Source organism: Dromiciops gliroides, chromosome 3 (assembly GCF_019393635.1).
Source record: "Dromiciops gliroides isolate mDroGli1 chromosome 3, mDroGli1.pri, whole genome shotgun sequence".
In the NCBI taxonomy this organism is placed as follows: Eukaryota; Metazoa; Chordata; class Mammalia; order Microbiotheria; family Microbiotheriidae; genus Dromiciops; species Dromiciops gliroides.
The window spans coordinates 248,893,661-248,906,787 of record NC_057863.1 but is presented as its reverse complement, the minus strand read 5'-3'; the positions used below and the strand labels follow the sequence as shown (position 1 = coordinate 248,906,787).

General features: G+C 37.5%; 1 protein-coding gene across 1 annotated transcript in view; it reads right to left on the bottom strand.

Moving 5' to 3' along the window:
• ATP10A (ATPase phospholipid transporting 10A (putative)) overlaps positions 1–13,127 on the bottom strand; it is a 285,446-nt gene that overhangs the window by 76,431 nt on the left and 195,888 nt on the right. The window contains exon 3 of the mRNA XM_043990920.1: positions 3,030–3,115. Coding sequence (XP_043846855.1) covers positions 3,030–3,115 — 86 coding nt within the window. The remainder of the gene's footprint in view (positions 1–3,029; positions 3,116–13,127) is intronic.

Genomic DNA, 13,127 nt, shown 5'->3' with positions numbered 1-13,127 from the left:
TAACAGCAACATTGTGAAATGATCAGCTGTGATATGTGATAGACTTGGCTCTTCTCAGCAATACAATGATGTAAGACAATTCCAAAGAACTCATGATAAAAATGTTCTCCACATCCAGAAAAAAGAACTGTGGATTATGAATACAGATTGAACCATACTGTTTCTCCTTTTGGGCTGTTTTTTCCCTTTTCTTTTGAGGTTTTTTCTTGTGCTCTGATTCTTCTTTCACAAGATGACTAATGCAGAAATATTTTTAATGCGATTGTACATATATAACCTATATCGGATTGCTTTCTGTCTTGGGGAGGGGGGTGGAAAGGGAGGGAGAAAAGTTTGGAACTAAAAATCTTATGAAAACAAATGTTGAAAACTATCTTTACATGTAACTGGAAAATAATAAAATACTTTGATGATAAAAACAAAAAAAAAAACAAACAAAATAAAAAAGAAATTTGAGTACTCAGGTAAAAGAATACCTATAAAGCACATACAGTGGTGCTGGTGGTAGTAGTAGTTGTATAGTACTGATACTAGTACTAGCAATTGTGGTAGTGGTAGGAATGTGTGTGTGTGTGTGTGTGTGTGTAAGACAATATATGTCAAGATACTGCTGTCCAATCATTTCTCATTTCATGCTGGGCTCTCACCACTGTGATGGTTATTAAGAGACCGGCAGGGATATTAATGAATTCCCTAGACCATAGTCTTCCTTACTATCTGCTTCCTCAGCATACAAAGGGTATCATACTGGTCTTGTTGTATTTTATGACATATAATAGAATCATAGGGCAGACAAGTAGCACAGTGGGTAGAGTGTTGGGCCTGGAGTCAGGAAGACTCATCTTCATGAGTTCAAATCTGGCCTCAGACACTTATTAACTGTGTGACCCTGGGCAAGTCACTGAACCCTGTTAACCTAAGTTTCCTTCATCTGTAAAATGAGTAAAGAAGGAAATGGCAAACCACTCCAGTATCTTTGCCAAGAAAATCCCAAATAGGGTCACAAAGACTCAGACCCGTTTGAAAAACAACTCAACAACAACAATAAAATTATAGCATTCAGGGGACAAATTTTAGGGATAAAAAGACATTCAAAGTAAGAAATGTTGGGCATATTGTTCCCTCTAAAAAGAAATGTTTTCAATTGGAAAACAGCCACATACTAAGCAGAACCTGATAGAAGTCCAGAGAAAGAGTTTGAGCTAACCTATTAACCACCCGTGAATTTAACCAAGCTACCTTTAATCCATTTCACAGGGCAGAGAGAAGATTTAAAAATTGACTTGCAGCTTGAAAAAATCAATTTATGACATGGAGCCAGTTAAGCATAATTAACTAGTGGTAATTTAAAATGTTATAATGTGCAGCTAAGAATTCCATATCTGTAATCTTTCTTTCATCTATTTTTTCCCAGATGGATTTTCTATAGTAAAAAATTGAGGGTCAGTATATATGCATTTGTGTGTGTGGACTCATGCTCATGCTTAGAATGGGAAGGCATGAAAAAGTATTCTCTCATTTTTGCAATTGCCAACTCTGAAAATACTATTTCAATATGGCACAACATGTTTAAAATACCTTTAAAATTGTAATAAAAATTGAGCAGTGTATTTTAAATGATGGTACTGATATCAGGGTAATTACACCTTAATATTGTTGTTTTAAAAGTACATTGACTTTTCAAATACATTTTAATTCATTTTTTATATTTAGTTTAGCTATATAAAGAAAATTATATTTAGTTTAGTGATATAACTAAAACCCTTTTAGGTGTTCACAGACACAATCTTAGTTGCCTAAAACTTCCTAAACTTTTTCCATTTGAGACACCCTTTTGCATGCAAAATTTTTAGGTGATCCAAGGTATATAAAATAGGTATACATAACTTTTCACTCTTGCCAAATTTTTTGCAACCCCCACATTTAGTTATGAGACCCACAGAAGTGAGAGCCAATAGAAGTTGTTTTGGTCCTGAAAATTTCTTTTTGGGTTTTTATGGTGAAGTTTATTGAAATCAAAGTAGTGATGGCTTTACTAGTGAACAGTCTCAGTGGTTAAAGCTACGTGAATTACACATCCTCACTTAAAGACAACAGAACAAGAAAACAAAACAAAGACCTATGATTAGACTTAGCTGTGGGAAGGATGGCCTTCTTGTTGCTGTTTAGTCATTTCAGTTACATCTGATATTCTTGACCCCATTTGGGGTTTTCTTGGCAAACTGGAGTGGTTTGCCTTTTCCTTCTCTAGCTCATTTTACAAATGAGGAAACTGAGGCAAACTGTGTGAAGTGACTTGCCCGGGGTCACACAGCTAATAAATGTCTGAGGCTGGATTTGAACTCATGAAGATGAGTCTTGCTAATTCCAAGCCCAACACTATACCACCTACTTACCTCATGGATAGACTTACCCTTTAAAAAATATCATGTGGATTACAAATTACCTAAGACTGGCTAAAACAGCAAAATTAAAAATATAACTGGTTTCTAGATATACTGTTTATATTAAAAGGATAAATGTATCAGAGGTCTCTATGCTACTCCAAGAAGTGTGATGCCTTCAATGCCTTCCAATGGTAGATGTTGAAATCAGTTTCCATGGCCCATGGCCCCAAATGCCCTTTCTCAGGGTGCTTGTGTGGAGACTCCCAGAATGAAAGGAATGACATCAGAAGAACTACCCTCTTCCATACTTAATTGAGCACTCCTATCCGACATAAAAAAAAAAAACCCAACTCTGGTGATTTTAAATCTTCAGAAAAATAAAAAAGTAATTCTTCCCTATTAAAACACTGGTGACTCTTTTGAATGTGAAATTTAGCAGTATCTTTTGGATGGTGTGTCCTTGAGCACTGAATTATGGATAAGTTAGATACCAGGCAATGTTCCCTAAAAGACAATGAGCTTAATTAAATATCCTCAAGACCTATAGAGGGAAGAGACAATCCAAACCTGTGAAGTGAATCATTTTAGTGGCCTTTCCAAAAACATCCAAAAGATAGACAACAAGTGGATAGAAATACTCACATGTAACCTCGAAACCTACTTAGGTCGTTATTTGGCTTCTCACATTCGATTACACTGGTGAACTTCAAGGGGTTGAATTCAGCATCCTGGAATTACAAAATTTTGTACATTAGAAACATCTGGGGACAGCTAGGTGGCATAGTGCATAGAGCACCGGCCCTGGAGTCAGGAGTACCTGAGTTCAAATCTGACCTCAGACACTTAACACTTACTAGCTGTGTGACCCTGGGCAAGTCACTTAACCCCAATTGCCTCACTAAAAAAAAAAAAAAGAAAGAAACATCTGAGCAAAGACTAATTATAGTCATCTGTCTCATTAAAGAAAGGAAAATGATAATTCTCTTAATTTAATGTGCTAGTCAGTGAATAAAGATTTATTAAGCACCTACTATGTGGCAGGAACTGTGCTAAGCCCTATGGATATAACTATGAAAAAGAAATACAGTCTCTGCTCTCAAGGAACTGATAACTTAATGGGAAAGGCAACACACGAAAGCTAAAAAGGGGTATGAAGGGAACATACGTGGCATGTGAGGAGCGGGGGAAGACATGTTGGAGAAGTCCAGAGGAGTGCAGATGGTTGCAAAATGCTTGGTTCAAAGACTTTGAAAACAGTAAGTGCTTAATTAAACATTTCTTGATTTAAGTTTATATTCACTGGCATACAGTCATGTCCAACTCTTTGTGATTCCACAGACTTGTCTATAGGGTTTTCTGGGTAAAGATGCCGGAGTGGTTTGCTATTTCCTTCTCCAGTGTGTCCCCATTTTAAAGATGAAGAACTGAGGCATATCTTCCCGAGGATAACACAACTCATGAGCATCTGAGGCCAAATTTGAACTCAGGTCTTTCTGATTTCAAGCCCAGTGCTCTACCTACTGCACCAACTTGCTGACCTCAAGTTGACATTATTATTAGCAAATTTCCCATGATCTGTGCTCTCCTCTCAAGCTCTTCCTTTTGTAAGTTGGACTGAGGAAAAAAAAAAAAAGAATGAGTTATGGCTTTCTTTATTGTGGCAGCATAGGCTCAAGCCTCACCTGGATAATTAGTACCCGTATGACCCTGTACAAGTCCCTAATGAGCTCTGGACCTCAGTTTCCTCATCTGTAAAATGGACTCAATGATTTCTAAGGTACCCTCCAAGCTCAAAATCTATTATTGTATGATGCTATAATCGGCTTCTTCCACCTGAAAAAACCCCCAAAGTGCCAAGTCCTGGAGATGAACTGGACCCGCCAAAAATCTTCAGCATGAGGGTAGAGGATGTGGGTGGGAAACCTGGGGGATAAACCAGCCCAGGAATCAACTGCCTTTCAATATCCCTAAAGAACAATGATTGTGGAAGGCCTAGAGATCTCTCAAATCTCCACACAGGGAGAGAGAGAATGGAGAGAGGGTAGTAAGATAAGAGGAAAAGACAGAAATAGCCATGGAAGATTTTTGGAAGTGGTTTTCATCCACTTTAAGTAATGAAATTAAAGCCCCCTCAAGAGGACTGTGATAAATGGTAAGGAATTTGAGTCTGATGGAGCTGGGGTTCATTCACTTACAAGTGGCACAACCTTAGGCAATTTATAAAACTCAGTCTCACTTGCCTCAGTTCTTTTCGGGGGAGGGGATGACTTAAAAGAAATATTTAAAGTTTTATGTAATTTTCCTTTCAAACGAATTTCTAAAGAATGACCGACTTCTTTTAATGTGCTCATTTCTCCTCATTATGTGGAGATAAACATATTCATAGATTAACAGGGGGAAAATCTACTCTTTCTACTCTGAGGGTTGTCTCAGTTTTTCAATGGGGATTGAGACTACTTGCCCTTCTTACTACACTGCTGTTCTAAAGGTGGAATGAAATAATGTACATGAGAGTGCTTAAGCAATTACAAAATACTATGCAATTAATTCATTTTCTACCTTCTTTCATCTGTGGGACAACTTGCTACAAGGTAGGTAAGCTAAAGGTCAATTTGTACAATCAAGTATATTTTCTTTTGTCTTCTGTGCAAAGTACATTATCAAAATTCATTTCCCCTTGCTACCTGAATGTTATTTCATTCCTCAAAGTCCTTTTCTGACCCTATTACTTTCCACATGGAATTTAAGTTACTCAGCCTTGTTTACAAGGCCCTCCCTATAGATATTTTCTAGCTTCTTCCAAGACATCAGAAGACCCTATTGGTAAATTGGCCTTGAGTTTATAATCTAGCAGAAAAGCTGTAATCTATGTACACTGTCAGCAAAAATAGACCTATTTGCAAAATAGGTATTGCATATACCTATGCGCAATCCAGGATAAATAGGCCTAGCTTTCAAATGCTTTGGAAAGTTCTTGCTTATCTATCTTATAACAGGCCAAGCCTCAAAGAGGAATTATTGTGTCTTCTAAAAACTATGCATATTTTATATCCATTGCAAATGTTTAACTGAGATAGGTTTACAGAATTTCATTTGCATAATAAATAATAATTAATAGTTAGGAGCAGCTAAGTGGCTCAATGGATAGAGCACTGGTCCTGGAGTCAGGAGGACCTGAGTTCAAATCCAGCCTCAGATACTTGACACTTACTAGGGGTGTGACCCTGAGCAAGTCACTTAACCCCCATCCCCCCCCCCCATAAATAAATAAATAATAGTAATGAATACTGTCAAGGGACAAAGTTGAGTTGATGAAGAGACTGAAAATATTGACTCAGTAAATTTATTTCACTATTACTTTCAGTTTAAGATATATATGAATATATAGAGAGAGGTAGATATAGGTATAGATATACACACATACACACTGGGTATGAGATGATATTTGGTTAGGTAAAAAATAATGAAAAAGGAAATATGTATTTAACAAAAAACATCAGGAACTCCAAGATCTCTTTGTTAGCCTAGAGAAACTGATCTAGTCTAGCAATTAAGTATTTAGAATAAGATACCATTTCCTTAATTAGAGTTGAGGAATAATCACAAATAATTTATAAAAGTCTGGAACAGCAATGCTGTAGACAATAATTTCATTTCCCAACTGTTTAAATAAGCAGTTCATCCCAAATAAAGTATTTAACTTGATTTTAATTTAGTTATTGATAGGGCTGGGGAAATATTTCTTTAATGGTTCTTGAGTCAAATCTTTCTCTGTACTCTCTGGACCCAAATTCTCCATTCTAGGTCGCTTCCTCTAAAAATGTTTCCATCTTCTTGGGCTCACTGGAACCCAGCTCTTTCCAGAAGATAATCTCAGTGCTAGCCACCCTCTTAAGTTCTGATTTTTCCTTTTCTTGTTTATCCTTAACACACCAGAACAAAAATAAGAGTTGATAAACTTCTTGCTTTTTACTGCCACTTCCTGGTTCTCAATTTGCAACTGTCCTGGAGTCAGGAAGACCTCAGGAAGATCCAGCTCCAATCCAGCCTCAAATCCACACTAGCTGTGTGACTGTGGGCAAGTCATTTAATGTTTGCCTCAGTTTACTCATCTGTAAAATGGAGATAATCATATAAAATGGAGATAATAACCTATCTCCCAGGGTTGATGTGAGGATCAAATGAGAAAATTAAATTATAAAGTGTTTAGCCCAGTCCCTATCACATAGTAAGTGCTACATAAATGTTAGCAATTATAATTATAGGCAGCTACATGGCACAGTGGATAGAGTACCTGGCCCGGAGTAAGACTCATTTTCAAATCCAGCCTCAGACACTTCTTACCTATGTGACCCTGGCAAGTCACTTAGCCATGTTTGCCTCAGTTTCCTCATCTGGAAAAAGAGCAGGAGAAGAAAATAGCTAACTACTCCAGTATCTTTGCCAAGAAAAACCCGAATGGGGATCATGAAGAGTCAGACACAATTGAAAAAAGACTAAACAACAACAACAACATTTATAGTATTATTGTTATCCAGACTTACCACTGGCTCTGAAACGTCTCTTCATTCAAAACTCACTCCATGTGTCTATATTACCCTCTCCTGATCTCTGTTGTTATGTTATTCTCATCTCAAGAAATCCAGTACCTGACTCAGTTTCCCTCTCCATCCTTCATAACTGGGGAAATTCAATATCTAAACTGTTATCTCCTGGAATGGCTTGGCTTCCCAGTTCTTTGGCCTCCTCAAGCTCCCTGACCTGGATCTTCCATCTTTATCACACACAAGCCAACTACAGGGGTAGTCATATCTTCGCTCTCACAAATTCTTTCAAACAATGTCTCCCTTCTAATTGCTTTGAAATTCCTCTCCCTGATCTTAAATAATCTTCCATCCTTCTATCACTTCGCCTGCCTCAATCCTATTCAACCCATTCTTCCTCTTTCCTGTAGCCTCCAGCTAATTATCTTACTCTTGTGGTTAACCAGTACAATGATGTACTCTGTTCTTCCTATGAATCTCCTTCTCCCAAGTCCTATGGTTATTCATTTACACACCCAGAGCCCTGTTGTCTGCAGGCCATCCATAGGAAGGGGTAGTCTAGGGTAACAACTTCCTTTTAAAGAGAATACTGAAGCCCAGAGGGAACATGGATTGTCCAAGATTATACAGTTAGCAAATAGCAGAGTTGTGATTTGAACTCATTTACTCCTACCCCAAATTCAGTGTTCTCACCACTATACCACATTTATATTTCTACAAAAGCCCAGAAACATACTTTTTGTTGTTAAGATGGTTCAGTTATGTGCAAAGATTTTTGGCAAAGATTTCCTGGCAAAGATACTAGAGTGGTTTGCCATTTTCTTCTCCAGCTCATTTTATTCATGAGGAAATGAAGGGAAACTGGGTGAAGTGACTTACCCAGGGTCACACAGCTAGCAAGTGTCTAAGGTGGGATTTGAACTCAGAAAGATGAGTCTTTCTGACTCCAAGCGCAGCACTCTATCCAAGGTGTCAGGGCAGCTAGGTAGCACAGTGGATAAAGCAACAGCCCTATATTCAGGAGGACCTGAGTTCAAATGTGGCCTCAGACGCTTGACACTTACTAGCTGTGTGACCCTGGGCAAGTCACTTAACTCCAATTGCCAGAAGAAGAAGGGGGGAGGGGGGAGGCGGAGGCGACGGCGACGACCTTAGTTTGAGCCTTGGCTTTGCTATTTATTATTTTGATGTCACTTTTTGGAGCCTGAATTTTGTCACCAATAAACAATCTCTCGAGTGTTGTTGTATTTATCAACTGATAATGTTTTGTAATACAGAGCTACAGTCAATTAAGAAATGTTATTATTATTTGAAAATAAGAGCTAGCATTTATGTAGTACTTTAAGGTTTGTAAAGTGCTTTACAAATATTATGCCATTTTACAGGTGAGGAAACTGAGGTAAACAGAGGTTAAATGACTTGCCCAGGGTCACAAAGGAAGTATCTGAGGCTAGATTTCAACTCAGGTCTTCCTGACTCCAGGCTTGGCCCTCCAACCACTATATCATCCAGCAGCCTATTCAGAAGATTCACCCTGACTTTTGTTCTTATTCTCATTTCTCTTTCAAGTTTTATAGCCACATTTTCTTCACTAAAATCTAGTCAAATGTCATTATCTTTGCTCATATACTTGTCATACTGAATTTCTAAAAACCGAAAAAAGTATAGTGATTAAAAATAACAGTAAACATACATATAAAGTTAATATTAATCTTGGGTAGTTATTGTGTATTACAAATATTTTATTAGACACATTGGCAAAAGTAACTGTGTATAACAAGTTTCTCAACAAGGTACAGTGAATTATCAAGTATGTTAAAAAAACAAAACAAAACACATAGTTATCCCTTCCACATCATGGGGGGTAGGGGCACAGCACCCCCACAATCTGGAAAATCCATGTAAAAATGTTTGGCTCTCCCCTTGTATCAGAGAATAAGTCAGAATCTTTTCTTTTTCTTTTATGGGGTGTTTACAGTACCTTACTATAAAATCTGGGTTGATATTATACTACACATATATTTTAACGCATTTATTTCTGAGTTTCTAAATGTTTTTGCATTATCTGTGACCTTCATATTATCATATGTGGCTTCCATAAAACTCCCCCAAAATTCCCATTTAATGTTTTATGCTGACCCATGATATATCAAAACTATTATGGAGAAAGTAGCAGTATGGAAAGTATAACTGTACAAGAATACTAATAAACTCCAAGAGCATCTTCAAGTCTATTTTAGAAACTTAAGTAAAAACTGGATATCTTTAATTTTTGCCCACAATAGGCTCATGTTCTATTTCCTTAATAATACAAAATTTACAGGAGTCTCATGTTTATTTTAAGTTTGTAAATTGTCTAGAAGTGGATATATTACTTTTTTTTTTTAGTGAGGCAGTTGGGGTTAAGTGACTTGCCCAGGGTCACACAGCTAGTAAGTGTTAAGTGTCTGAGGCCAGATTTGAACTCAGGTACTCCTGACTCCAAGGCCAGTGCTCTATCCACTGCGCCATCTAGCTGCCCCTATTACTTTTTTTTTTAAGAGGGAAGGAACTAATAAATACATAATCCAGGATTTCCACAAAGAAGGTAATTTCCATAGCATGCTAATATTATACTTGGCAGACAATGTAGTCTATTTAAAATATTTTGTCTTTGTTATTTTTTCTAAAAATATATACTTTATATGGCTACAGAATGGTAGGACATTTTCTCTCTGGGATTGCAGATATTGCATTCATGACATTATACAAATAATTATGTGATCTGGGTCAGGTCCAAATTTATGAAAAGAAAACATCAATCTTGCTCTGACATTTGGGGCAATTTAGTAATCTATTTCAGAATAGAGTCAACCATTTGGGGTGCCAAATGGTTTGTTTGTAAATTTTATAAAATCATTCTCAAGTTTCTAACTCAGCTGGATATATAATATGAAGAATAATATATATGTAAAATATGACATATAATATCTAATATCTGATGGTTAAACTACAAGCAGCCTCAAAGAAAAATAAAACACAGGCATGAAAATGGAACAAAGTAAAACTGTGACAAAACCCATGCATTTTGCCCCATAGGCAATAAATAGACCCATTTCAAAGATTCAAATAGAGAGAAAGAGATAAAGCAGGAAGAGTATCTTCTTCTCTCTCTCTCTCTCTCTCTCTCTCTGGGGCAATGAGGGTTAAATGACTTGCCCAGGGTTACACAGCTAGTAAGTATCAAGTGCTTGAGGTTGGATTTTAACTCAGGTCCTCCTGAGGCCACTGCTTTATCCACTGTGCCACCTAGTTGCCCCCAGATATCTACTCTCAAAGTCCTAATACTAAAAACTGGATTCTATGGATCAAAGAAAAGCCAAAAAGCCTCCATCTCTTTATTTGTCCGCTTTAGGGTACAATGGGATTAAAGGTGGTGATTCTAAAGTGGATTAACCAAAAAATCTATATAAACTTCCATCTGAGAAAGGTAAAAGTTGGCACTTTCAATGTTACCAGTGTAGGACCCAATGAAACCTGTCCACTAATAACAGGTTTAAAAAAAAAAAACAAAAAAACCCTGTTCCAAGCTATGTCTTTAAAGCTGAAATAAGTCAACTGTGATCTAGTCTGTTTTGATTACCTTATCATTTGACAGGTCAAAAATACTGATTTGAATTTGGGACATAACAACTTTAAAAATTAAAGGCTTTAGAATTTCTTAGTGTTATTTTTAATATGAATAGGATGCTTGTTTTTTCCTCCTCCATCTCACGTAGGGCATCTAGACAGTGCCTAGTGGATGCCTATCTCCTTCAGAACTCAATCAAGCACCTCCTTCTGTCTGGGGCCCTTTTTCATAGGTCCCTTGAGCTGCTAGATACTGCCCCCAATTATCATCGATCTATATTACGTATATCTACATGTGTACACATTGTCTTTCCTTATAGAATGTAATTCTCTAGAGGGCAAGAACTGTTTTGTTTTTGTATTCTCAGGGCAGAGCACAGTAAATCTATGAAATAGGTACTTAATATACACTTACTGATTGATTAGGTGAGTATGTATCTCTGGGTATTTCAAGTTTCAAGTCATTCAAAAGGCAATGTTGAACACCTCTTGGTAATTTAATAAACTGTGACATTCCAAACAAAGAATTATGCTAGAGAAGTAGCATCAGGAATATCATCAAAGAGATATACGACTAAAAAGGGAAATGGGCTGATCAAGCAGTAGTAGCAAGAGATGCATCTTGTATCTACCACTGGTACCAATGCCCTCAGTACAGTAGGTAGATTCCCTATGGAATTTATAGGAAGACATGGGTGAATCTAAAGAAGGCACAAATTGTTTATAATCCATCGGTAGAATTACCCACATTACTGATGTGATCATAGAGTTGTCCAAATGTCAAAGTTGATTTCACATGTTCTCCAAAGAATTTAGTTTGGTTTTTTAGTATCATGGGATAAAGCCCCTAAAATTGTGGTACAACAATGCATTTTACTATACCCCCAGAATTAATAAATTCAAGCTATCAAGAATCATTAGTAGGGGCAGATAAGTGGCGCAGTGGATAGAGCACCCACCCTGGAGTCAGGAGGACCTGAGTTCAAATCCGACCTCTGACACTTGACACTTACTAGCTGTGTGGCCCTGGGCAAGTCACTTAACCTCAATTGCCTCACCAAAAAAATAAAATAAAATGAATCATTAGTAATTGTGTTCTAGGCATAAGAAAGCAGATGTGGGGAAAGAAAGCGAAAACAAATATTCCCTGCCTTCAAGTTTCTTACATTTAGTTTGGAGAAACCATATACAAGTAAATTAAAATATATATATAAAGGAGCAGCTAGGTGGCGCAGTGGATAGAGCACGGGCCCTGGAGTCAGGAGGACCCGAGTTCAAATCCGACCTGAGACACTTAACACTTACTAACTATGTGACCCTGGGCAAGCCACTTAACCCCAATTGCCTCACCTATATATATATATATATATATATATATAAAACAATTTACCTTCTAAAGGAACAGCTAGGTGGCTCAGTCGATAGAGTGCAGGGACTGGAGCCAAGAAGACCTAAGTTCAAATCCAGCCTCTGAAACTTACTAGCTGTGTGACCCTGGGCAAGTCACTTTACTCCGTTTGCCTCATTTTTCTCATCTGTAAAATGAGCTAGAAAAGAAAATGTCAAACCACTCCAGTATCTTTGCCAAGAAAATCCCAATTGGGGTCACGAAGAATCAGAATTACAGAAGTTACTGAACAACAATAATGCATTTTCTTAAGGGCATTAACGACTGCCAGGTATAGAAGGTGGTAGTTGAGCTAAGCTTTGAAGGGACCTACAAATTCCAACTAGAAGGGATGAAGGCAGAGTGCATATAAGACACCAGAGTCTTAAAGATCATGCAAACTTATAGAAATAAGAGGTATAATATATAAGCAAGTTTGGTTAGAACATAAGATGTATGGAGCGGGGCAGCTAGGTGACACAGTAGATAAAGCACTGGCCCTGGATTCAGGAGGACTTGAGTTCAAATCCAGCCTCAGACACCTGATACTTACTAGCTATGTGACCCTGGGCAAGTCACTTAACCCCCATTGCCCGACAAAAAACAAAAACAAGAAAGAACATAAGATGTATGAAGGGAAATTGTGATGTTTAAAATCTAAATCTGTGGTCTAAAAAAATCTAATGTGTGGTCACCTTATATTAGAAGCTTTAGCACCAGTCTTTGGGCATTAATCATTTATGAAAGCATTCCAGGTATTGACGTGGAGTTCAGAAAGTTAAGAGAAGGCCCATCTAGCCTAGAGTTCCAGCCTGGTCAGGTCCTTCCTCAAGTCCTCCACCATGAGCCTGTTTCAAATATGAACTCTCTCAAACTGAGTGTGGAAGCTTTTTATAGGTCTGGAACAGAGGCGGTCCTTACACACTGCTTCAAGTTGATTGGTTGAGAGTGGTTTCCTGTTGATATCACAGTCCACAGCCTCTGAGAAAACACCCTACTGGGGTTGGCCACACGTGGTCTCAATTTAATCAACCTTAACTAGGTTCTCACCCTATTCAATCAATTCCAAATCAATCTTCAGGTGGGGCTCCTAGGCATCTGCCAAATCTCATTATTTTATCACAAAATAAAGTTCAGTAAGACTAGAAAATTTTTTTTTCCGATCACTACTACAACAGTATAGGCAAGAGAGAAGTAATG